This window comes from Protopterus annectens, chromosome 6.part0, assembly GCF_019279795.1.
Source record: "Protopterus annectens isolate FY-2018-M chromosome 6.part0, PAN1.0, whole genome shotgun sequence".
Classification (NCBI taxonomy): domain Eukaryota; kingdom Metazoa; phylum Chordata; order Ceratodontiformes; family Protopteridae; genus Protopterus; species Protopterus annectens.
The window spans coordinates 274,072,994-274,099,604 of NC_056737.1; the positions used below are offsets into that span (position 1 = coordinate 274,072,994).

The following is a 26,611-nucleotide window of genomic DNA, read 5'->3' on the forward strand; positions in this document are numbered from 1 at the left end:
TTGTAAGTAAAGGCATGGCATCAAGATCAAAAAGTCATAGTGCCATTGTACTCGGCCCTCATCAGGCCCATATTTGAGTACATTACTTCTTTCTTCATGTACCTAATAAGGCACTTGCACCAACTGGAGCAGCCCCAGAGGTTTTTCACTAAAAAAAAAAAATGCTAACTGTAAGACACACCACTTATGCAGACTGACTAAAGGCCCTATCACTTTACTCCGCCTCATATAATTTATTGAGAGGTGGCTTATGTTTGACCTACAAGGCATTCTGTGATTCAGCCCTGATGAAAATGTTACATATTCACAAAACAAATTGTATGAGGGTTACTGGTTCTGTGGACCTGAACCTTATATTTAGCTCTTAACAAAACTTGCTAGAGACACTGATTCTTATCCCAAAGGCTAACTCCTGTATGGAATAAAGTTCCATCTTCATAAATTTTTGTTCGTCCTTCACGGTCTTCAAAAATGATTTGGATAAATGGATGGGGGAACTGTAAATTCACTCTTGCGTTACTGCCCATGTTCCTTATAGACAGAGGCAGTCTGGAAAGTAACTCTGGGTTCCAACACCCAAAGACCCATAGCCCTGATACTACCCCAGCCCATGTATGGGGAATTAAAATATAATATTGTCATATCCTGGGTATTATTGGCTAGGGTTGTAAAGCCGGTTGTGTCATTAGCCTAGTAATCCTCTGTGATCCTCTGAAATGATGTAGTTTAAAATAATCTGAACTCTTAGTGACTTGTTACAGTATCAGTGGGTTTTTTAGACCATTGTATGTGATGAATGCATTATGAAGTTGGAAAGTATACTAAAGGGAGAGCAAACATGTCTGAGCATGCTGCCTTTCCCTTTAAACATAAGTGAGTACTGTGTTTTTGCCTATGATGCTGGAAAAGCATGCAGATCAGTACATACACAGCTTAATCTTGTGCAAGAGATTTTACATTCAGTACTTTGCGGAACATAGAAGCTGATCTGTTGTTGTCCCCTTCATTCTTCGTCACTGATGGGTCTCTGATCCAATTCAGCCACTTTTTCAAGACTTTAGGATCAGAGTCTTGAGCTCCTCCTTCTTCCCATAGTGCACCTCAGATTTCATTTGCTGCACATTGTGTCCAGATGTGGCTTCTGAATCTGGAGCGGATTCTGAATTTGGAGGTAAGCTGTTTTGTAAAACTTTTTTAAAAACGTCTCCAAGTAGTTTTTCTTATTGTTTCACTTCACCACCCTCCTTTATTAGTACTCACATGCATTAGGGATTTTGGTGTTTCCTTCTCTGCCTTTCCTTTCATGCTGTTGGCACTTCCTTGACTTTACCTACAAAAAAAAAAAAGGTTAAAGTTGTAAAGTACAGTTGTTACGTAGTCCGTTACTACTATTAACTTTTTGCGTGTTTTCGATTTTATTAGTCTTTGCCTCTTTATGTCCTAAAAACCAACGGGCTTTAAGAGTGCACTTCTTGTGGGCATAAAACTCCAAATTCCGATTTCCAGAAGAAGTTTATCTATTCTATAGAACCAGGCCATTTGAATGTTGATTGTGTGGTATGTGCGGCCTTCAGTCCTCTGGCTTTGTCCAACCGTAGGAACAAGCTTATTCAAAAAGGCCTTTTGCTAGTGTCTTCTACTTCATCTGGGGCTCAAAAACCCTCAAAATGTATCCGTTCCAAACGATCCCTCTTTGCTTCTCCCAGGGAGTCATCGGAGCAAAGTCAGAAGAGAATGAATGTCTCATATCTGACTACTCCAGATCCTAGCACAACCAAGAAGCCATCCTGAGTATTACTAAGCCACCCTCAGATCCAAAGACTTCATTGGACCAGATTTCTTCAGCTCAGAGTAGATCCAAATCCTCTGCGGATCCAAAAAGAACTTTAATTATTTCGGGCTCCCCTATTTCCAGGTACTTCTTCTTCTTTGGATCTAACACTAAGGAGCCATACAGCAGCCTTCCATTTAAAACCAGTTTCTTCAGCCCGTTCCACCAAGATTTTTCAGATACTGACAAAATCCAGACGTTTCCATGGCATCTTTTTCCAGGTCTTTCCAAAGCTTCACTGAGGCCGATATGGACAGGATGATGTGGAAGTTCCTCAGGGCGCAGATTTAGATAGGGGTCTTGGCATCTCCATCCCATCTCGAATCCGTGAGTGCTCTTTCACCTACTTTGCAGACACTTTTTTGATCTGACCCTTGGTTTCGGAATCCCAGGATCCTGGATACCCAAGAGGATTTTTTCCTCGACCCCAACCATGTACCTGACCAGGCATGCACTGTTTTTGTCAGATCCGAGATATCATTGCCGACTCTAGGGGATTGCCTTTGGCTCCGACTTTGTCATATCCATTGCTTCCCCTTGGGGCTTTGGTCCTTAACAGCTCATGTCTGGTTCTGTTTGGAGGCCTCAAATCTGTGGTTGCTTCTGCTCTCTCTTCTCTGGTAACTTCGGCTCCAAGGGAGAAGGAGTCTCTGTCTCCTCTGGTCTGTCAGCCTTCTGGGTTGCAGAAAGAGATTTCTGTAGGATCAGAGAACAGTCTCCACACTTTCAGGATCTGCCCTTCCTTCATCGGATATGAAGATTGAGCCCATCACTCCTGCCATACGTCAGCCTGCCCCGAGGAGCATCCATACTGTTCCCCCCTTCTTCCGATACCTCTCTGGAACACCCCATGAAAGACGTCCCTCAAAATAAAAATTGCAAGAGGAGGCACATAGACTCCTCCATGGAGTCCCTTACTGAGGACACCAATTCCGATGAGGTAGAAGGATCTCCCCGATCACAACCTGACAATGTTTTCCTTCAGAGATATCATAGAACTACTGAGGAAAAAAAGGTGGCTGGTCCTCCCATCCTCCTCTTTCTGAGGAGTGTGTGTTCTTGTAGGCTTTCAGGGTGGTTCTATCTATGTCCTAGGTGGCTCTCTCTGGCAGATGAGCTCCTAGATTTAGTTTCTCCGTCACCCCTGGAAGGAACTGGACATGGTTGAATCTACTTCTAAGGGGCTTGATGGGTTCCTTAGCCCATCCTCTGATCACTTGCATTGGAGTAAAGGCGTTCCAGTAGATACCATTGTTGTTGCAGCAGCCACAAAAAAGAAGCTAGCCAAACAAAGATCCACTGTCCATCTGCCAAGCAAGCAGTCTAGGACATTGTACAGTCATGGAAAGTACATTTACACCTCAACTACTTTCGCACTGAGGTCGTTAAACTGTTTGGCATACTTCATCTGATTGCAGAAAGACCTGGTTAAATAGTTAACCAATTCTCTTTCTGAGAACAAGTCAGAAGAGGACCTGAAAAAAGTTTCTCCCCAACTGGCTACTCTTTCTTCCCTTGCAAATTTCTCACTGAGATTGATTTCACATACTGCGGAAGACACCTCATGAGCATCCACTGCAGGCATAGCCATCAGGAGACATGCCTGGGATCGGCTTTGTGACCTTGTGAAATCCTTCAAGGCATCGTTCATTAGTGACCCCTTTGATGGTTCCTGTTTGTTTGGGCCATCTGTAAAAGACACACTAACCCACAGCAGGAAAGAAGGAAAGACCTTGTTTGCTGTGGGGATAAAGTTTTCCAGTCCTTAGAGGACCTTCTCTAAGAACCAGCGAGGAGCGAGGAAAACTTGGCTTGGGAAGTCGCGCGGATCTTTCAGTGACCCACGTGGAGATACTTCCTAAAGGCAGACACCACTCTAGAGGCGGGGGGGGGGGGGTCTGCAAAATCAGGGTTTCAGGGAGTCTTTTTCCTGACCAGCCATGTCAGCACTTCTGAAGTGCTGCCCAACTGTTCATCTCTGGAGACAGTCAGGAGTCCTCTATCTTTGCACCTAGATGCCTGGACAAATATAACAAACAGTGCCTGCGTGCTAAACATAATATCTGGAAGTTATTACATTCCTTTTCCCTGTCACTTCCAAGTCCCAAGAGGAAACTCCCTAATGTACCACCCAGTCAGAAGGGAGTATGCAATTCAAGATGTACAAAAGCTTTTACAAGAAAGTCATCCAAGAGGTCCCGGCCAAACAAATAGGATTTGGAACTTATTCTTGCTTCTTTTTAGTGCCAAAGAAAACAGGGAAACTAAGACCTATTCTGGACCTCAGCAACTTGAATCAGTTCATCAAGAAGTCAAAATTCTGAATGGTTACAGTACAGTCCATTCTTCCACTTCTACACGTGGACACAACTCCACAAGGGGGGATCCACCTTGGATCCCGGAAACTACCGTCCCATTAGTCTGACAAGCCTTATCTGCAAGGCCATGGAGCGTATTATCATGGAACTTATAAACAAAGACATTGGCAACCTTCAAACACTGGACCCCACCCAGTTTGGGTTCATGAAGGGCCGATCTTGTCTCTTGAACTTGATTGACTTCTTCGAATCAGTCTCCAGAGCCATGGACAAGGGTAAGGTGGTCCACACAGCCTATCTAGACCTTGCCAAGGCCTTTGACACCATCCCCCACTCTGGAATCATAGATAAACTTACTAAGCTGGGCATTAATCCCTACGTCACCCAATGGGTTGCTAACTGGCTTACTGATAGAACCCACACTGTAAAAGTAGCCAACTCTAAATCCAGCTCCAGACAAGTGACAAGTGGAGTACCTCAGGGTTCAGTCCTGGGACCGCTGTTGTTTGGCATCTACTTCTCTGAAGTACAGGCCAACACTAAGGGACTCTGGATAACAAATTTTGCAGATGACTGCAAACTGGGAGCCATTATTGAATCCCCAAATGATGTGGATACTCTACAAAAGGGCCTTACAGAAACAGATGCTTGGTGCCAGAGCCATGGGCCCAAGCTTAATGCCAAGAAATGTATAGTTATCCCCTTTGGGGAAAAAACATGTATCCATGAATTACCATATAGGTGGCAGTACACTAAACACCGAAAGTTTGAAAAGAGACTTAGGGACACAGGTGGACAGTGGTCTCACCTTCGATAACCACATCGCCACAACAGTCAGGAAATCCTTCTATGTGGCACACCTCCTCACTAAGGGCTTTTCATCCAGAAAAAAGGAGGTCATTGTCCCACTGTACTCATCCCTCATTAGACCCATTATAGAATACAATGTCCCGTTTGGTATGTACCTCTCAAGACATCTGCAACAACTGGAAAGGCCACAGAAATACCTCACTATAAGAATGACAGGTCTAAAGCAGATGCCCTATGCTGACCGCCTTAAAAAACTCCCGCTATACTCTGTCACATATAGTCTACTCAGAGGCGCTCTTTGCTTAACATACAAGGCCATGTCAAACCCAGAGCTGTTGGACATGCTACACTTAAAGAAATCCCAATCCCTCAGAGCCACACGCTCCAGGGATCTAAACCTTGTCATCACAATAAACAAAACAAGCTGGAGGGGTAGGTTCCTGACCCAGAGACTCCCCAGACTCTGGAATAGATTGCCCATACATGTCAAGCAGAGTGCCTCTTTGGTCCTCTTCAAAAGGAACCTTGACGATTGGATGGGAGAAAGGAAATTCACCCCGGGGATCATGTCAGTCGCCCTACTAGACAGGGGTCCAGGGAAGTAAATAGTGTGGGAAGAAATAGCCAGGGAATTGTTATGGCTAGGCTTGTATTGGCCCTAGGGCTGATAGCCTAGTACCAACCTATGAAAATATGAACCTATGCTTCAGGATACATAGTATCCTATCAAAGTTGACAGGCATTCTAGAAGATGCATGCACTTTTGGCTGGAAGCCAATCATTACCAGTTAAGAGCACTGCCCTTTGGACTCACTACAGCCCCTGGGTGTTTACCAAATGTTTGGTAGTCATAGCTGCTCCCCTGAGGCTAAAAGGATTCCAGGTGTTTCCCTACCTAGACGATTGGTTCCTTACTGTACCAATAAGGCAGTGGCTGCTACAGTCCAGGGATTTCATAGTAAAAATCTTAAACCACCTGGGCATTATGCTAAATCTGGCAAAGTCAAACCTTGACTCCTGTTCAGAACCTAGAATTCATAGGAAATCAACTGAACACAACACACAAGTGGCATGGCAATCAATGTATCGCATAATATCTGTAAGATGACAAGTTCAGTACTTTAGATCTTCCTTTTCCACCAACAAGGTCAGTTCTACAGGCTCTGGGGTCAGTGGCAGCTACAGTCTGTATCAGCTCCCATAAAACTGTCTTCGATCTACAGTGTTGGATGCAATCAAACAACCTGTCTCTGGGCAAGACTTTTTTCTACTACCCCCCCCCCCCCCCAAATAGCCACAGTGACCACAGATACTTCCCAATTTGGGTGGGGAGGGCATTTCCAAGGAAAGATGTTCCAAAGCATGTGGCCATCCTCTGAGACCAAACTGTGTATTCGTGTCCTAGAGATGAGAGCGATCCTTTTAACATCGCAAGCCTTTCAGGACATTCCCTGTCTGGGGGTAATTGCAGTTCACACAGATACCATGTCAGTAGTGTGATACATCAGCAAACAAGGAGGAACCCACTCCTGCCCATTGTGCAGGAAGGTCACGAGAGTTTGGGAATGGGCGTTTTCTTCAAACTGCTTTCTAATTGCAATGCCTATTCCAATGAAAACCAGTGCTCTAGAGGAACAGACTCAGCAGGTCCATTCCGATTCCTCACGTGTGGTCCCTCATTCAGTCAGTAGCAAAGATTTTTAGCCGTTGGGGCCAACCTTGTTTCAGCCTTTCTGCCTCTCCTCTGAACTACAAGTGCAACAAGTATTTTACTCTGATCCCACTGAAGGGGTTGTCACCGAGGGATGCTGTAGTTCACAATTGGTCGCAGGGTCTCCTTTATGCTTATCCTCCTTTCTCGCTGACCCAGAAATTTCTACAGAAAGCCAGCAGATTGAAGAACTCCGTAATCCTCATTGTCCTTTTCTGGCCTCGTCAGGTATGGTTTCCCTTTCTTTGGTCTCCCCTTAAGTATCAACCTTGGATACTGTATCCCAAACAGGAGCTCATAACTCATCCATCTGAGATCCAGTCCCCCAATCTCCACACCGTAAAACTGACTGCATGGTTTCTCCATTTCCATTAGTTGTAAGAAAGTCCAGGCAAACCCCTCCCGTCCATGACTTAATTTTGGCCTCTCTGAGGGCTTCCACTAAAAAGATCTGCAGTTCAATGAAAAAGTATTTGCCCCCTTCCTGATTTCTTTTTTTTTTTTTTTTTTTTTTTTTTTTTTGCATGTTTGTCACACTTAAATGTTTCATATCAAACAAATGTAACTATTAGACAAAGATAACCCAAGTAAACACAAAATGCAGTTTAAGTGATGATTTTATTTATTGAGGGGGAAAAAAACTATCCAAACCTACATGACCCTATGTGAAAAAGTAATTGCCCCTAAACCTAATAACTGGTTGTGCCACTCTTAGCAGCAACAACTACAGTCAAGCTTTTGCGGTAACTGGCAAGGAGTATTTCACATCGCTGTTGAGGAATTTTTGGCCCACTCTTCGCAGAACTGTTTTAATTCAGTCATATTGGAGGGTTTCCAAGCATAAACCACCTTTTTAGGTCATGCCACAACATCTCAATTGGATTCAAGTTCGAACTTTGACTAGGCCACTCCAAAACCTTCATTTAGTTTTTTTAAGTCATTCATAGGTGGACTTGCTGGTGTGTTTTGGATCATTGTCCTGCTGCAGAACCCAAGTACGTTTCAGCTTGAGGTCACGAACTGATGGCCGGACATTCTCCTTCAAGATTTGTTGGTAGAGAGCAGAATTGGTAGAGAGCAGAATTCATGGTTCCATCAATCACAGCAAGTTGTCCAGGTCCAGAAGCAGCAAAGCAGCCCCAGACCATCACACTACTACCACCATGTTTGAATGTTGGCACGATGTTCTTTTTTTGAAATGCTGCGTTACTTTTACGCATACCTCACAAAAAGTTCAACTTTTGTTTTGTTAGTCCACAGAATATTTTCCCAGAAGTCTTTGGGATCATCAAGATGTTTTGTGGCAAAAGTGAGATGAGCCTTTATGTTCTTTTTTGGTCAGCAGTGGTTTTTGACTTAGAACTCTGCCATGCATGCCATTTTTGCCCAGTCTCTTTCTTAAGGTTGAGTCATGAACACTGACCTTAACTGAGGGAAGTGAGGCCTGCAGTTCTTTAGATGTTGTTCTGGGTTCTTTTGTGACCTTTTGGATGAGTCGTTACTGTGCTCTTGGGGTAAATTTTGTAGGCCAGCCACTCCTGGGAAGGTTCACCACTGTTCCATGTTTTCTCCATTTGTGGATAAATGGCCCTTACCATGGTTCGCTGGAGTCCCAAAGCTTTAGAAATGGCTTTGTAACCTTTTCCAAACTGATGGATGTCATTTACTTTGTTTCTCATCTGTTCTGAAATTTCTATAGATTGCAGCATGATGTCTTCCTTTTTGGGATCTTTTGGCCTACTTCACTTTGTCTGACAGGTTCTGTTTAAGTGATTGCTTGATTGATTGCTTGATTCAACCGGTCTGGCAGTAATCAGGCCTGGGTGTGGCTAGTAAAATTGAAATCCGCTTTCCCAACAATGCGATTAACCAGTTACTCCATGATTTAACAAGGGGGCAATTACTTTTTCACATAGGACCATGTAGGTTTGAACAGTTTTTTTCCTTAATAAATAAAATCATCACTTAAAAAATGCATTTTGTGTCTACCTGGGTTATCTTTGTCTAATATTTAAATTTGTTTGATCATCTGAAACATGTAAGTGTGACAGACATGCAAAAGAATAAGAAATCTGGAAGGGGGCAAATACTTTTTCATTGCATTGTAGAGCAGCAAGTGGAAGAGATTTTCTGTTTGGGCTTCAAAGAAGAATACTGACCCCTTTCTCAGCACCCACTTTGTGTATTCTTTTTCTTAGTACACTCAAGAAGGAGCCAGCTTCTCTACTGTCAAACTTCAACTGGCTGCCATATCCAGTTTTCATACTGGAAAGAGATTTTTTTTTTTTTTTTCTTTCAGAGTGTGTAAAGCATTCGTGAAGAGCATTTTCCTTCTTAGGCCTCATCCTTTTCCCCCTAGGCATCTTACATTGGTACCGCAATGCCTTACCCAGAAGCCTTTTGAACCAGCCGATAGTTGTGACTTGAGATTTCTGTCCTGGAAAACAGTCTTTTTACAGTAAACTCTCAGTTAACTGGAAGTCAAGCAACTGGCAAAAAAAAATATTGAAGAAATGCAGTACAATTTTCATGTGTTGTACTTTGTTTTCTTCCTGCAGAAACATACCTTACATTTTTAGAGTTTGAGTTTTAAAAAGGAAGATAGGAATACATTTCCTCTCTTCCCCAACCTGAGAACAAGTCAAACCAAACAAATAGTATAGGGTACACTATTAGTCAGACCTAATTTTAATATTAACTCTCAAGCAACCAGAAACTGCAGTTATCTGGCATTTACCAATCCCCATGGATGCTGGTTAACTGAGAGTTTACTGTAGTAACTATTACTTCTGCTAAGAGAGTATCAGAGCTTCAAGCTTTGTCAGCCAAATCTCCTTGTATCATTTTTCATAATGATATAGGGTATCTTCCAAGAACAAATCCTTCCTTTATGCCCAAGGTAGCCACAGAATCTAACATTAGCCAATCAATTAAATTACCAGTTTTCTTCCCCAAATTTTCAAACCTAGGTGAATATATTTGGATCTCGTAGATGTTCACAGGCAACTACGTTTCTACCTCCACAGGACAAAGAGGTGTAGGAAATCCAGTCAACTATTTGTATCTTTCTCAACAAACCATTCAGGTCAGGCAGTTTAAAAAATTACTTTAACTAAATGGATTAAGGATTATTTCCTTCATTTATTCACAAAAAGGTATTGAATTTGCCTCATCCTCCCAAAGCCCATTCTAGCAGATCTATGGCTACCTCATCTGCTTTTTCTTCTAGAGCCTCAGTTGATGAAAGTTTTGCTGCAGCCACTTGGTCTAAGATTCGCACCTTTGGCTGTCTTAAATTGGGCATTGTTTCTAGGAGCAGGGCATCCTTTAGCTCAGCCGTACACCTGTACATTCTTCCTTGAGGTCCACCCAGGAGTTGCATAGCTGGAGGACTCTGACCCATCAGTGAGTAAGAATGAAAAGGACAGCATCAGATTTAAAAGTTATGTACGTACTGTAACTAGGTATCTGTGTTGTCCACTTTTATTCATCCTCACAGCCCTCCCAGCCATCCCCCGGCTTAGTGCTTTTGAGAAGTAATTGGAAGAAATTTGGAACCTATGGGTTCTAGGTATGAGCCCAAACCTCTCTTTTTCTCTGTCCTGTTGCTATAGTCTCTTGAGTTGTAGGGCAACAAACTCGACCTGAGGAATTAGGGAAGTTATGGTGCATTATGGGAAGAGGGAGGAGCACAAGACTTTAATCCTAAAGTCTTGGAAAAGTGGCACAGTGAAATCCGATGACTGATTCGAGACCCATCACTGAGTAAGAATGAAAATGGAGAACGCAGATACCTAGTTATGGTAAGTACATAAATTTTAATTTTTTAATGCCATTCATAATGTTCATTTTTCTCTTGCAGACATAGAGGTAGCATGCTATGGCTATGAAGGTATTGATGCAGTAAAAGAAGCTTTAAGAGCTGGTCTTAATTGTTCCACAGAAAATATGCCTATCAAGGTAAGTTTAGAAACTTTTGCTTTTGTACTTTGAATTTAAAACTGCAATTCACTCTATATTGTAATTCGAATCTTTCTAAAATATTCTTTGTGGTGTTTTGTAATGCAGCCATGTGTCTACATAGTTGGAGGCACTTCTAGTGGCAAAATCCTTGTTAATGTTCCAAAGATCCATGCTGGACCTTTTGACTTGGAGATTTATTTTTACTCTTACATGTCTATATCTTGTCTTTCTAGCTTTTGTTTCAACATGTATGTTACTTCTGGAAAGTAAAGTTCTTGATTTGTGTGTGTATATTTACACAATGCTTATTGAGAAACCAGTTTCAATGCCCAAGACAAACTCTACTTAAGTTTTGAGTGTATACCTTTGAATTTGGAGCTACAAAGTCCCTAAACATTGAAGGTGGGAATATTCAGATTTGCAGTAATGAATGCTACCCATATAGATCTTATCACTTAAGATTGACACTTCTGGAAGTTACTTTTTTTTTCTAGTTTGTCACGTTAGAATAATTAATATATAAACTTGTTTGCATCGTAGTGTTTTAATCCAGCAGATGCTGAAAGCTGCTGATCCTAAACCTATGCATAATTTAGTTTTTGACTTAAAGGGAACGGTCGCATGTTCTTAGTCAGTGTATAGTACTAATTCTTGGGTCTTCTTGCCTTGCAGAAGCTCTCGACTGGCCTGGTTTCCAGAGTCTTTACATCTTCCCTAGCCAATGGATGTCTGTCGACTCTGTGTACATCAGGGTATTGAAGGGTGTCAGCACTATCTTCAGTTCTTTCTAGCCGCACACTCCGATGTACTTCACGTGTGTTCATTATGCTTATTTGTCCAGTGATCCTTCTCCTTCCAGCCAGATAAGTACCCTGTTGGCAAAATTTCTGTAGTAATTTAATGTTCAAAAAAGTAACCAATTGCTTGAAGTGTGGGAAGCAAATCCCAAATAAAGATTTTTCACTTGTTTTGTCTTTTCTGTTTGGGACCTCAGCACAGTGTCTGTAATTGTCCTGACTGCACAAAATTCCATGCGAAAACCTTCAAATGTAGGGCCACAAGGTTCTTGCCGCCCATATGGCGCAATCTTCATCTCCTTGTTGGCACCGCACTCCACTGCTTGCTTTTTTTGCCATCACCTCTGATCACTTGTACTTACACCGAAGTGCAAGACTCCCTTAAAATAGCATACGAGTTATGGTTTTCGTGAAATCTAGAGATCCATCTCGCTCATTCATCTCTGAGGCCTGTCTATCTAAAAGGAGTAGGGAAGTAGCTTTTCAGAAAAATGAAGATTCCTCTAGCTCTGAGGATAAGGAGGAATTGTCTTACTGTGGACACTTACCACTTCAAATTAACCTAGATTGGGATGACACACACTCCCCCGAGCCCTTTCCTTCAGGGATACCCTACATAGAATGAAGGGGGCTTTCAGATGGGAAAGTAAGCAGGTCTAGGCCAAGTTTACATTCACCCAGACAACTGGCTATTTTTCTAGTACACATATTAGATGATGCCTTTGAAATCAAAGGTGTACACCCTGACTTGGCTCCCTGCTTCAAGGAAACCAGGCATGTTTTATAGAGTGCTTGAAACTCATAAGCACCTCTATAAAAAACACAAAGGCAGATTCTTCTGTTGTCCCCACTGATTCCACTAAAGGTGTACCTAAAAGACCAACAAGACATCCCATGCCTAATGATATAAAAAGCAGATTGCTAGACAGATTTGTGAAGAACATCTATGCCTCTGCCACCCTGCTTTGAATTGCCAATTCCATATGTGCTAGCTAAAGTAGAATATTACGGCTAGAACCTTTTCCAAGGAAATTCAGGAGATGGCCAGAGAATCATTACAAGTGTCTAGAGACTCTTTAAAATGTGGGTATGATTCCTTAGATGCTTTTTGCTGAGCAGCTGCCAAAGTTTGTCATGTGCAGACATGCATGGCTCAGGACCCAGACAATCAGATCAGGTAAAAGCTGAGCTACTAGATGGCCCATTGGACAAGGAATTCTTTTTTGGTCCACCAGCTGATCAAGGTTTTGAGGAAACTGGACAAAAAAGGAAAACAAAAAACTGTGAAAGAAATTTTACTTGTCTCCAACACCAAGGTATAGTAGGAATTACACTGCAAAATCTTGGCCTTTCCCTCTTAGACAAGACAAGGGGAGGCCCCCCAATGGTAAAAGACCATAAAAGACCAAAACAGTCTAGGAGATGGCAACCAGAACTGTTTCAAAGGACAAGGGTCTCTTCTAGTCCTAAGAAAAGAGGGGACTTTGAGACCCTTCTTGAGACTCTCAAAGCTAAACAAATTAAATGCTGACATTACTGAAATTATTGCCCATGATCTTACAGAATGCCTCCATGGTCAACATAGACCTAAAGGATGCTTACCACCTTGTCCCCATAGCAGAGAGTCACAGAAATTACCTATGTTTTGTAGCAACTTGCTCCCACTTCCAGTTCCTCACTTTACCATTTGGATTATGTACTTCAGCCAGAGTTTTCACAAAAGCTCTTCTGATAGCATATTGCAGGACTCTAGGAGCCCATATTTGGCCTTTTTTAGACAACTATCTCATTCAGCAATGTCCTCTTTAGAGACCCTGAGCGCCTTACAGGTCAACATAGACTGTTTCCAGAAGGTAGATTTCCCCTTAAATCTTCATAAATCTCAAACACGCTTTCAAGTAAGGATCTTTTTCCTGGACCCATCATAGACTTGGTTCAGCAGAAAGTCTTCCTTCCCCAAGACAAGATTGTTTTCTTGGCAGGCTGCCTAACCAGTCTGCTTCCAAGTCAGCACATCACTGCAAAAGAATTCCTGAGTATGTGGGATGCATAGCATCATGCATCCTCATGGTCCCATTTGCAAAATTGCACACGAGGAAACATCAGTGTTTTCTTAAACAAAAAAAAATGTCTGGGAGCAGTACTTTCAATCCCTGGAAACCTCTATGCCCCTCTTTCTTTTACTGAAAAGAGAACTCCTGTGGTGGAAGAACACTGTACAGAGGAACCCAGGAGCAAATTTCACTCTGCCAGAAGCAAACAAGACTATTGCTATGGATAGATTAGACATAGTTTGGGATCCCACTCTGACCTTCTGAATATATAGGGTATTTGGTCTCCTGGCCATAAAAACTTTTCAGCAAAACCTAAGCCTAGGGGCACTGCAAATCTAGACAGACAATACCACCGTTATGTGATACATAAACAAAGGGTAACTTTGTCCTACCCCCTGTGCAGCCTTGCCAGAAAAAATTTGAATGCTGGCTCAAGAGGTAGCGTTCACTGTTGTATCCTCTTGTATTCCAGGCCAGTGCAGTACCCTAGCAGACTGTCTAAGCAAGGACCTTCTGGACCACAACGAATGGATTTTGCAATCAGAGGTGGTCTTTGATCTGACTATACAGTGGGGGATACTATCAATATACCTGTTTAGCGGTCTTCACATTAAGCAATAACAAGAAGTTCTGCTCCAGACAGAACAGAAATGAGCTTAGAAGATAGATGCATTTTCCTTTGCATGGATAAACCGGTTCCTGTACACATTCCCACCCTTGCTCCTAATTCCCAGGGTATTAACAAAAATCCTGGTGGACAGACCCAGGATGACCTAATGGCTCCCTTCTGGCCAAGGCAACACCACTGGTTTCCCTCCTCCTGACTCTCACCGAGGGGGGATTCTGCACTTTACTGCAGGAGATGGACCTCCTCAGGCAGTTCAAGGGGTCTGTCTTCCATCCACACCTTGAAACCCTTTGAGTTAACCAACTGGAGGGTTAGGTTTCGATACCTAGGGTGGCATCTTAGCCCAAGTAGGTGCTTTTCATTTAAGTGAAGCAGGAAAGCCCAGTAACAAAAAGTCATACCTGGCAAAATGAAAAGGTTTTATGCGTGGTGTCACAGCAGTGACACTGACCATACAAAAGCACACATCATCTTGCAGTACCTGTTAGGCCTCTTTACACTAGGTCTTTTCTATTTCAGCATTAAGATACATACATCTGCAATTTCAGCTTGCCTAAACAAAGCTCCACCTATTGTTTCGCATCCCTGCTTGAAACTTTCTGAAAGGAGAAATTCACTTGAGACCACCCAGAAGCAACCACATTCCACCTTGGGATTTAAATTATGTCTTGGAGAAAATAACTTTGTCTCCCTTTAAATCTAAAGATGCTCACCTGGAAGGCCACCTTTTTCATAGCTGTAACTTCTGTTAGGAGTGTTTCTGAGCTACAAGCTCTCATGTGTAAAGAACCTTTCACTGCCTTTTACAGATATTGGGTTTGTTCTGAGGGTGACCCTATCTTTATACTTAAGGGTTTATCAGAACTTATTTTAAACCAGGCTGTCCACCTGCCAGCATTCTGCCAAAATCCACATAATAGGGCAGAGCAAGTCCTTAATTCAGTGGATGTGCACAGGAAGATCATGTGCTAGCTAAAGAAGATAAAAAAATGCTAATAGAGCAGAGCAATTGCTACTGGCTTTCTTGGAGGGAAAAGCAGTAAAACGTCATCTCAAAAACTCTAAATGGCTAGCTAACTACATTAATTTCTGTTACTTACACCATGGAAATGATTTACCTGGCCATATTAAAGGCCACTTCACGAGACATGGGGTGACTACCACTGCTTTCCTCAAAGAAATCCTCACCCAGGCCATGTTAGAGGCAGCCAAATGGAACTCTGTGCACACCTTCACAAAACATTGTAATCTAGGCAATGCCTCTGGGGCTAGAGCAGGTTTCACTTCTGCCATCCTGAAAATTGCATTTCCTAAGGTCATACAGATGTCCCACCACCCATTTTTTTTTTTTTTAGCTTTGGAAGTCCTCCCAAGAATCAGTACTGCAACATTGACTATGAAGAACATGGTACAGTTGTGTCATACTTTCCATAATTGTAGATGTTAGATTAGTTTGATGTTGCAGTACATACTGTCACCCTTCATCCCCTCTGTAGGCTGACTGCTTGCCTCCCCACTTGCTGGGTGCAACAGGTAGAGGAGTTCTCTTGAGATAGTCCTCTTATTGCCATCCTCCCCTCTCTCCATCCAGTGATTTTCCTCCTTTTCACTTAAAATTCAGACAACTTGGGGAGGTTGTGCTTTCCTCCGGCATCAGACTGCTTCTTCACTGTTTACAATGCTGATGAATGTCCTTCTTGTATCCTGATGTACAGATGTCTGTCGGCTAGGGATGATACAAGGACTTTGGAAATTGTGCCAGTCGTGGGCTTCTGTATGGCAGGAAGACCCAAGAATTAGTACTGCAACATTGATCTATTCAGACATCTACAATTATGGTAAGTGTGACACGTGTACTTTTTTTTCCTTTACTTCAGATTCATGCTTTTAGCTTTTTAGATTAACAGGAAATGTGTGTTAATTTAGAGGAATGTAGAAAAGAATAACATTCTACTGCAGTGACATATAAAATTTGATTACCTGAAGAATGTTGAACATAGTTTTCAAAAATTAAAGGTAAAATAAATTGGGCAGCATCTGTTTGTATAACATGCCTTATGCAAGTTATTAAATTGATCATGCTCAGCTAATCCCATTAGAACTAAATATTTGTATAATGTAACACTTAGTTTAAAACGTAGGAGTCAAAACTTTGAGAAACATGACAGATGGGTAGCACAAAAAATGGCAAAACTACATCTGTTACATTATCCCCTGGAGGTAAGCTGTGAAGGTGCACCAAGTCTTAAGGGACCAGTCACTGAAAACGTATTGAATGTCCGTCTTTTAAGAGGTCATGAGGCTCTGTTCATATCATTTTTGACAAAGAGTTTTTATGAGAGTCTGCAGTGTGCTAACTAGGTTATTTTTGCACCAGCCCATTGGTTACAAGTTATTTCCTCCCAGTATGTGTTTGTTTTGAAGTAAAGATTTCCATACAGAACTGTTCATTTTTAACCACCTAAACTATATTGTCTGTAAGCTTTGTTTGTAAAGGGGAGGGAGCACCTCCTTATCTCCCTGCACTTAGCTTTTATTTTAAGTGAGGAGGGTAGGAGTTGAGGAAGGTACCAGCCCCTTTTTACGAATTCATGGAAAACACAATATATGACTAGATGCATCTCCAGTCATGGTATTCTTAAACAGAATTTATGTTGGCAATTTATGTTCATCGCTTACATTGACTTCTAGTGTCCTTGTACTTAGTAGAGGACTGTTAAAATATTGCATGTTTAACTAGTACTGACACTATGCTTTAATATGAAATTGTCGATTTGTTAATAAGTAGTGTACAGTTTTGTTTAATCCATAGAAATTATAACCTATGTGTACCTTGTTGGTAACCACTGCTGGGCCCTACCAACCTTTTTATGGAGAGCAAAGTCTGCAAGTCTTGGAGTCATTTTAAGATACCCATCGTATTGTCAAAACTGTAAATCTGGCATGGAGACATATTGCTTGACTTGCAAGACGGTTGTTTTCCAGAGCAAGGGGAGGCACCAAGTAATCAGTAATGAACGTGTTTCACTTTGTGATTTTGTGTAGTATAGTAACGAATTGAGATCTCTTGTTCTAGTGTTGGCTACACTGACATAAAAGGAGGATGCAGAAGGCAAGACACCGTTGTCTCTTTAAGAGCCTGTCTGTGACATCTAGTACAGAGATTTTGATTCCAGCCATTTCTGATAACCAAGATTTTTCAGGTGTGAGATCCTTTTTCTAAGGAATCTCTGCATTTTTTTTTTTTTTTTGGAGTTTTTTGAAATGTCAAGTTATATGTCAAAGGGTGCATTATATTCTATGATGAGTATAACTAGGGCAGAGGACAAGGGATCACTAATTTTCCTGGTCTTAATTGAGAGTGCCTTTTTGATTAATTATGAGATACAGAGGGATTTTCCAACTACAATTGTTAACGTGGTGATTGAAGAAGAGGGAGCCACTGAGCCAGGTGTCCAAGTCGCTCATCATAGACTCAGTTGGAGTGTGTGGTGTCATTGGTAAAGTAAGTAGTGGGAATTTTTCATTTTCCAAAGGAGGGGATACAGCATTTCTTTATTTTTAGAAGTTGGCATTTGTTAGTTCCATTTGAAGGGTATTGATAGCATTGGTTTCTTTAACTACTTCACTCAGTTTACAGTCATTAACAGACTTAGTCAGTTAGAGATCCTTGTAGTGTTTTGGTTGGAAAAATAAATGCTGAAAGGGAGTCTAGTACAGAACCAAGGACACGCCACTGATCACCCTTTTCCTAACGGAGGAGGAATCTGTGTCAAAAGTTCAAATGACTACATTATCAAAACCAAGAAGATTGAATCTAGAAACCTCAAATGCCTTCTTCTCCAGAAGCTAATATTACAAAGAAGGGTTTTTGCGGGGGGGAGCCCCCTCTGCACTCCTCACACCCCCTAAACCCCCTATCTGTAAGATGTACCAACTCAGATTGCTTTTCATTGGGGAAAGGGCAAACACCCAACCCAAAAAAATACTAGCTTCCAGAGGAGAAGCCGGTTCTCCATTCTGAGATTCGGTCTTCTTGGTTTTGCTAATGTGGTCATTCAGTGTTCTGACATAGACCCCTGAGAAGATATCAGCTACCCTGACAGCATCTGTTCCATCTTTGGTACATTTTGCAGCCCTTCTTACCACAGAGAGAACAGTACCTAAGGCCATTATCTTATTAACAGTCTCATCAGGTCATATGTTGTCATTCGCTTTTGCCTGATCCAGGTAGGCAGGGTAAACCATGAGACCATTATCCACTGCCTAAGTGACCTTTTGTAAAAGAGTACACAAAATTTAGCAGGCATAACTTACCCTTAAATCCAAATTGTTGCAGGTCAAGCCTGATCAGATTGATAATAGTTTGATCTGATGTCATTTTCATTCATTCCTCAACCTGTGGTTTCAGATCCAAACCACAGATCAGACTCACTTTTATATCTTAGGATCCGACTCTCTGGCTCTTTCCTTACCCATACTGTCCCTGTCCTCCAGATTACCTCAGATCTCGTTTGCCGCACCTCAGGCAAGTCTGGATGTCCTTTTCTTGTAGCTTCTTAATGAGTCATGAGCGAATTTACAATTTAAATTTGCAAATCTCCCTTCCTCACCCTCTAAACACAATCTTGGCTTTTATTTTCATGTTTCTCTGGTTTCTCTGTTCTCTATTAAAAAAAAAAAAAAAAACTGTGTGTACTGGCTGGTATAACTCTCTCCTGCCATTGTTGGTAGTTTCCCTTTTTCCTCTTCTGTTTATATATATGTATATGTATATATATATATATATATATATATATATGTGTGTGTGTGTGTGTGTGTGTGTGTATGTGTATATATATATATATATATGTATATATATATATATATATATATATATATATATATATATATATATATATGTATATATATATACACACACACACACACACACAGATGTATGTAAAAAAACTGTAGTATTTCTTGTAGTACAATGGCTGATAAATTTGATAAGCCAACTAGATTTTAAAAATGCACTTCCTATGGGCACAAGATTCCACAGTCTGATGCCTACAAAGGAGTGCATCTACTGTTTAAGCCCCAGTCACTTAGACATAAATTGCAACATCTGTGCGGGTTTCAATGCCCAAGCTCTTGGTGACAAGTCACTTAGACATAAATTGCAACATCTGTGCGGGTTTCAATGCCCAAGCTCTTGGTGACAATCGCAACAAATTAATATCGAAGGGCCTACTTCCTCAGACTTCTTCGTCTGTTGCTGGATCTTCAAAGGAATCAGGGGCTCAAACCCCCCCAGTAAAAAGCTGAATTAGCTCAGGGAGCACAGAAAACGTTGTTCCTGCCTGGTCTCCGAAAAAGGCTGCCACTGAGCCACCTGCCAAGACATTGAAATTGCTGGATGTGAAGCCTTCAGATCTGACTTTATTGACTCCTCCGTGACACTGAACTCCTAGTTTCTCTGCGGAAGTCATGTCTTTAACTTTAAGGTCTCCTTTTCTTCAGGCGAATCAAAGAAACATTCAAGACCTCACTCCACTTCATTCTCCATTAGATCAAGCGGAGGAGGACAGGATGATGAGATTCCTCAGGATACAAATGGGGGGTTTGCCTGCTCCTTCTCGCACCGGATCGGTGAGCCATCATCCTACCTTTGTGCCCTTGATAACTCCTTCTCCGATCCGACGACCTGCTTTGGAGCCCTTGGATCTGGAAGTTACCAGAGTCGCTACGTTTGATCCTGTGACTCTTCCATTCTCTGCACCGATGACTTCTCTTATCCAATTGGCTTTGACTTTGTTGGAGCATGACGGATCTTGGATCCCAAGTGTCGGGATTCAATCAGAGGGGATGTCCTCTGCTTTGAAGTGTTCTAAGCCATCTCTTTCCCTCGGAGCCTCGGCGCCTGATATCTCTGCTACAGCTCTCCCTTTTTGGGCATGGGATCTGTGAGGGTCCGGGGTTGTCTGCTTCTAGAGCTACAATTCCAGAGGGACTGTCAAGGTCCTCAAATTACTTTTACTCTACCTCCTTCGGATCCTGCTCCTATTCTGACTTCTGTGCCTGAGCCTGCTCATCCTCCCCCTCAGGGACAGCCAGACCCTAAGAGCTTCCGAGCATCTGTCCCTGTGGAGCTCCACCTCTCTTCTGATACCTCCTCGGAACTTTCTACTGAGGAGATCCCTTGAAAGAGACCATATAAAAGGAGGCACCTAGATAACCCTCGAGAATCTTTGACAGAAGACATGGACTTTGATGAAGGGGAATGGTTCCCAAGATCTCCACCTGAAATCCTATCCTGAGAGGTGGTTGTTATACCCAAAGCGTTTCCTTAGAGGAATCTGTATTCCTGAAAGCCTTCGGGTCTGGGCAGTCTATCTTGGGTGATTCCTCCTGCAGATGACCTTATAGACCTGGTCTCCTGCAGGGCATGGAAGGAGCCAGACACCTTGGACCCCATACCAAAAAGTGCTGACAAAATCCTCAGTGCTCCTTTAGATAAGCAGCACTGGACAAAAGGTACCCTGTAATTGCCATGGTTGTTGCGGCAGCCACGAAGAAGGAGCTAGTTGAACAGAGGTCCACTGTCTTCCCCCTAACATGGAAACTAGGACTTTGGACAGATTTGGGAAGAGGATGTACACATCAGCGACCTTCACTCTGCAATCGCTGAGTTACTTGACTGACTACCAGGTTGCAGAAAGACTTGCTAAAGGAATTTAACACTGCCTCAGGATCCATGTCTCAAGAGGAGCAGAAAACATTTTCTGTGAAAGTGCCCACCCTACAATCCATTTTGAACGCATCCATGAGGTTACTCTCACTCTCAAAGGTTCCTCAAGGGCTGCGGGTTCAGGCATTTTCCATAAGGAGACATGCCTGGATGCCATTTTGTGACTTTGCAGAACCTTTCAAGGCGTCATTCATCAGTGCTCCCTTTTACGAACCATGACTGTTTGGATCAACTGTGAAAGATAACTCTCCTGATGTGAAAAAGACAGGAAAACCTTGTCTGCCACTGGAGTCCAATTCTCTACCCACAGAGATCATTTTCCATTAACCAATGTGGAGGTAAGAAGTTGTGGTTCAAGAAATCACAAAGTCCTTTCCAGGATTCACAGGGAGAGGTTTCCCCTAGAGGCAGAGGGAGAAATAACCATTATGGTAGACTCTGCCTACATGGCAGAGAAGGTCTGCAGAACCAAGGATCTAGAGATTCCTTCTTGGTCAGATCTTTCAGCAGTCCTGATCATTTGCCTGACTGATCCTCTCCGGACACAGTTGGGAGGTCCTTTCCTTCTATCTAAATGCTTATCAAGCTATTATAAGCAACCACTGGGTGCAAAGGATCATATCCAGAGGATATTACATTCCCTTTTTCAAAACTTCCATTCGAAAGAAAAATCTCCCTGATGTTCCTGTCAATCAGAGGGAGTCAGCAGCACAAGAAATCGCAAAGCTTCTAGACAAGAGTTCTCCAGAAGGTCCCACCAGACTACACAGGATCCAGAATCTACTGAAGGTTCTTTTTAGTGCCAAAAAATACAGGGGATCTGAGACCAATCCTGGATCTAACTTTCCTAAACAAATTCATAAAGAACTCAAAATTCCAGATGATTATGATACAGTCTGTTCTACCTCTCCTTCAGAAAGACAACTGGATGTGTTCTGTAGATTTTCAAGATGTGTACTATTGCATTAAAGTGAACAGGTACTCTTGAAGTTTTCTCCGGTTCCAGCTGGGAGCCAGTCATTACCAATTCAGAACTCGGCCCTTTGGTCTCACCACAGCCCTCCGGGTGTTCACCAAATGCATGGCAGTGGTAGCATCTCACCTGAGACTGCTCAGATTCAGAGTGTTTCATTACCTGGACTGGCTCCTGACCTCATCAACCAGGCATCTACTCCTCCAAGCGATTATCTGCTTCACCTATTAAATATTGTGGTAATCGCAGTAAATCACAAAAAGTCTCCAGTACAGCCAGTCCAAGTGATAGATTTTATAGGGGCGCATCTAGACATGCTCAGCTGCCTTAGCCCTCTTACCTTCGAACAGAATTCTGTCCTTGAGATTACATATCAGACGAATCTTAGCCATTCCTTTGCCACCTGCAGAATTGGTTCTCAAAGCACTATTTTTGATGGCTTCCACCATAACGTTGGTTCCTATAGTTGGCCTAGAGATGAGGATTCTTCAGCGGGCTCTAGCAGTACAGTGGTCCCTACACAGCTATCCACTGAATCATCCTGTCATGATATCTCAAGTGTGGAAAGACTCCCTGTCTTGGTGGCTCCACTCGAGAGACATCTAAGAAGGACATCCATTTAGCCCCCCCCTCCATCGCCATGTTGACCACGGATGCATCCCAGTTGCGGTAGGGGGTATTACCTGGGACGAGTTGTTCAATCGCGTGATCAACACAGGAGACCAATCTGCATATCAGTGTTCTAGAGATGAAGAGCAGTGCTTTTAGCATTGCAAGCCTTACAGAGCTATCTTCCTCTAGGGACTATTGCAGTTCAAACAGACAACATGTCAGTAGTTTGGTACATCAACAAATGGGGGGGGGGGGCAGATCTTACCCCTCTGTTAAGAATCAGAGTTTGGCAAAGGGTGATCTCTTCCACCCGCTTTGTAGTAGTAATGCACACTCTGGGGAAATCCAGCATTCTAGCAAACAGCACAGCAGAACCCTTCTGATGCCTCATGATTGTTCTCTAAATCGGTCTGTGGCAAACTTGATGTTCTTCAAATGGTGTCAGCCTTGCTGCAACCTCTTTGCATCCCTTTCCAACAACAAATGCAGCAGTTTCTTTGTCTTGATCTAGCCTCAGGAACAGTCAGACACTCTAGTCCATGTTTGGCCCTCTGGTCTCCTTTACGCTTGTCCCCTTCTAATACTTATCCACAAATTTCCCCAGAAAGTGCAGAAGTTGAAGCGCAAAGTGAGCTTCATTGCTCCGTTCTAGCCTTGACAGGTTTGGTTACTCTTCCTTTGGTCTCACCTAATTTGTCCTCCCTGGATGATAGACACAAGTCCAGACCTCCTTTCTCACCATTCAGAAAAAAAAACTCACCCAGATTTGACAGACCTCAAATTGACTGCATGGTTTTTCAAGTTCCAGTGATTGCCAGATATTTCAGGCTTTTCTCCCCAGTTAAAGAAATCTTGGTATGTTCACATAAAGCTTCCACCAGAAAGATTTACAAGAGCAAGTGGAAAACATTCTCCATTTGGGCTCACCAAAAATGAATGGATCCTTTTACTGCTCCTATTCCAGAGGTTCTTGACTTCCTTGCTTCAATTTTTCAGAATGGAGCAAGCTACTCCATTGTCAAGGTACAGTTAGCAGCAATATCTAGTTACCACATAGGTGAAAACTTTTCTTCTTTGGCTTCTTCCAAATTGTGTAAGGCCTTTCTCAGAGGTACTTTCTTACTTAGACCTCCAATCAAAGACCCCACTCTTCCATGGGACTTCACTATTATCTTACAAGCCCATGTTCACTCCCCCTTTGAACCTTCTGCCAAAGTAGATCTCAAATTCTTATAATGGAAAACTTTATTCTTGGTGGCTATTACCTCAGCTAGGAGAGGAAAACTTTATTCTTGGTGGCTATTATCTCAGCTAGGAGCATTTCAGAACACTTTCTTCCAGACTACTGTATTTTGATTTTCCATAAGGACAGAGTCACCCTACATACAAATCTGACCTTTAACAAAAGTTGCTTCTAAAAACAATATCAGTCAAGTCATTAGTCTAGTGTAGTCTTTTTTCCTAATTTTGAGAAGAAGGGCGAATATGCCCTTCACCTATTAGGTGTACATAGACAGTTCTGCATTTATTTGGACAGCACAAAGGCTTTCAGAAAATTTGACCAGTTATTTTCTTTTTCTAAATCAAAATTGGGGAAGTCTGTCTCCAAAATAACCTTAGCTAAATGGATTACAAGTTGCATTTCTTTCTTTTGTTTACTCTGCAAAAGGTGTCACACCACCTGGGTTTGTGAAAGCACATTCTACTGGGTCAATGTCCACGTCAGCAGATTTTTGATCTTCGTGTTTCATTGTTGCAGTCATTACACAATCTGCTGGCAGGTTGCCCTCAGTCGGCCTGATTAACAAAGTCTTGGGTCCTGTGTCGGTTGCTGTCCCTTCATCCATGACGTCAGGTTGTTAAGGGTATAAAACATGCAGCCGACGCCATTACATTAGTCTGTCTTGCTGTGCAGTGCCCGAAGCAGAAGCCATTTGCAAGTGCCGGTCGGCCGACTCCTGAAATTTTCGTTTTGGAGTTTGATACGAAGTCTTCAACTAAAAAGCTAAGTACCCCACTGGGGAAACTTTTTCTTGCTCCTTACCGATGTCAGTAAATGTTAATAATTGCATTACTTGTGAGAAGCAAATACCTCATAAGGATTTTCATTTGTTCTGTATTCCTTGCCTAGGCCCTGACCACAACGTTACCTTGCTGTCGGTTTTGTGCTTTATTTAATCAACGCACTATCACGTCGGTATATTTTTGCTTCTAAATATTTTGACTCGCGCTTTAATCATCCAGAAATGTCGTCTGTTAGCAATCCGACTACCGGAATACCTAAAAAACACAATGAAAAAGGTCGTTGAGGTCCAAAACTGCCGATGACGCTTCTCCTAAGCCAGTCGCCAGTTCGCTGGTACTTAGTGAGGCGCTTTTGCAGCCCCTGATACCCGCTACTTCTGATTCGCAGGCCTCTACTGAGACCCATTCAGAGTCCGGTATGCCACGAGATGCTTCAATTATGGAAACCGCAGATGTCTCTACCTTGGATAGGTCCGGAGCCGCTGTGCAGGCACCGGCTTCTGAGGGTGTTTTCAGGCCTACAGATCTGTATATTAGACCAATGCCATCTTCCAAACTAAGACCAAAATCTCGACCTATGTCTAAAAAACTGACGCCTGGGCTACATGTGCAGGCCCCTATGCCTAAAAAACGAATGATCAAAATGGCTGAAGATTTAATTACTCTGATCAGGGGTAGCCAACCCCCTCCTCCTATGAGGCCTAGGCAAGGCATTGATTATGAATCTTCTGAACAGGATTCTATTTCTTCTGACTCTACTAATGAACAGGATTTGTCTATATCTACTTATGAGGACTCTGCAGAAGATTCCATTCCTTCTGCTTCCCCCGCTGAGGATTTTTTTTTTTTTGGGAAACTTTACATACCTTAAGGGAACATTTCCACTGGGAAAGTCAGGATTTCTCTGAATCTAAAAAGAGACTTGGGGATTTTCTTCTTCTTCCTCAGCATAGGCCTTTGGCTATTCCTCCTGTTCTAGACATTGTTGATGATGTTTTTTCAGAATCTACTATGGCTCCTGATTCCCTGCCTCCGGCTCCTTGTAAGCCAGACAGATACTACAGAGTTCCTGACTCCCACAAATTCCTTTTCAAAAATCCTATTGCAGATCCTGAAACCATTTCTCAGGTTCCCAAGGGCATTAAGGCCTCAACTGCTAAAAATCCTACCCCTTCTGCTAGAGACTCCAGGGCACTGCCTTGGCAATCAGGGCTTTAAACTGTCAATTTCATATGATTAAATGTCAACAGCATATCATGGGACTGCTTAAACAGAAAATAAAGTTTATTTTCTGATTGTGTGGAAAATAAAGATTTACAGAATTTATTGCATTCAGCTGAACAAGTTTGAAAACATACTTTGCAATGAGGTTTTGATTCTTTGGAGGCCTCTTGCAGGGCTGCTGTAACTGGGTCTGTGCTAAGAAGGCATGCTTGGCTCAAAGAGCAAACTCTGCCTGATCATGTCAAAGCAAAATTGTTGGATGCTCCTTTACAACAGGACCGTCTCTTTGGTAATAAGGCTGAAGAAGTTTTAAAAAAGATGGAAGATAAAGCTAAATCTACGCAAACTGTGAAAGATTTCTTACAAGTGCAACCTCCAAGATTTAGTAGGCACTGGCCTACTAAGAACTGGTCCTTTCCAGTTCCCTTGAGAGCCACTCAAGTCAAACCCAGACATTCCAAAGGCTCCAGGTTTCAGTCACAAGGGACTTTTAAAACAAAACAGTGGGGTGCCTCCTCCTCCAAATCTGGAAACAACAAGACACCTCCCTATGATAAGCAGTCTCAATGACTTCCCTTTACACTTACCAAGCACTTACCTTTTAGCCGCCACTTTGGGGGGGGGGAACTGGCACTTCATGCAAGAAATTGGCAACTTGTAACCCAGGACAGATGGGTTTTAAATATAGTATCCCAGGGATACAGATTTCATTTCCACACGTTGCCAATCCCAAACGGATGGCCAGACCTGCCCCCAAATCAGAGTGCAGAGGCCCAGAAACAAGTAATGTCCCTCATGAACATGGGGGCTGTTCAACCAGTACCAGAAGAGGAAAAGGGACAAGGTTTCTATTCAAGACTTTTCCTGGTACCCAGAAAAGACAAATCATGGCATCCAATTCTGGACTTATGTACTCTAAACACATTTCTGGACAT

General features: G+C 42.5%; 1 protein-coding gene across 1 annotated transcript in view; it reads left to right on the top strand.

The window, feature by feature from the left end:
• The window catches only part of EIF2S1 (eukaryotic translation initiation factor 2 subunit alpha), a 344,364-nt gene that overhangs the window by 219,582 nt on the left and 98,171 nt on the right, over positions 1–26,611 (top strand). The window contains exon 5 of the mRNA XM_044073507.1: positions 10,496–10,630. Within this exon, the coding sequence (XP_043929442.1) occupies positions 10,496–10,630 (135 nt within the window). The remainder of the gene's footprint in view (positions 1–10,495; positions 10,631–26,611) is intronic.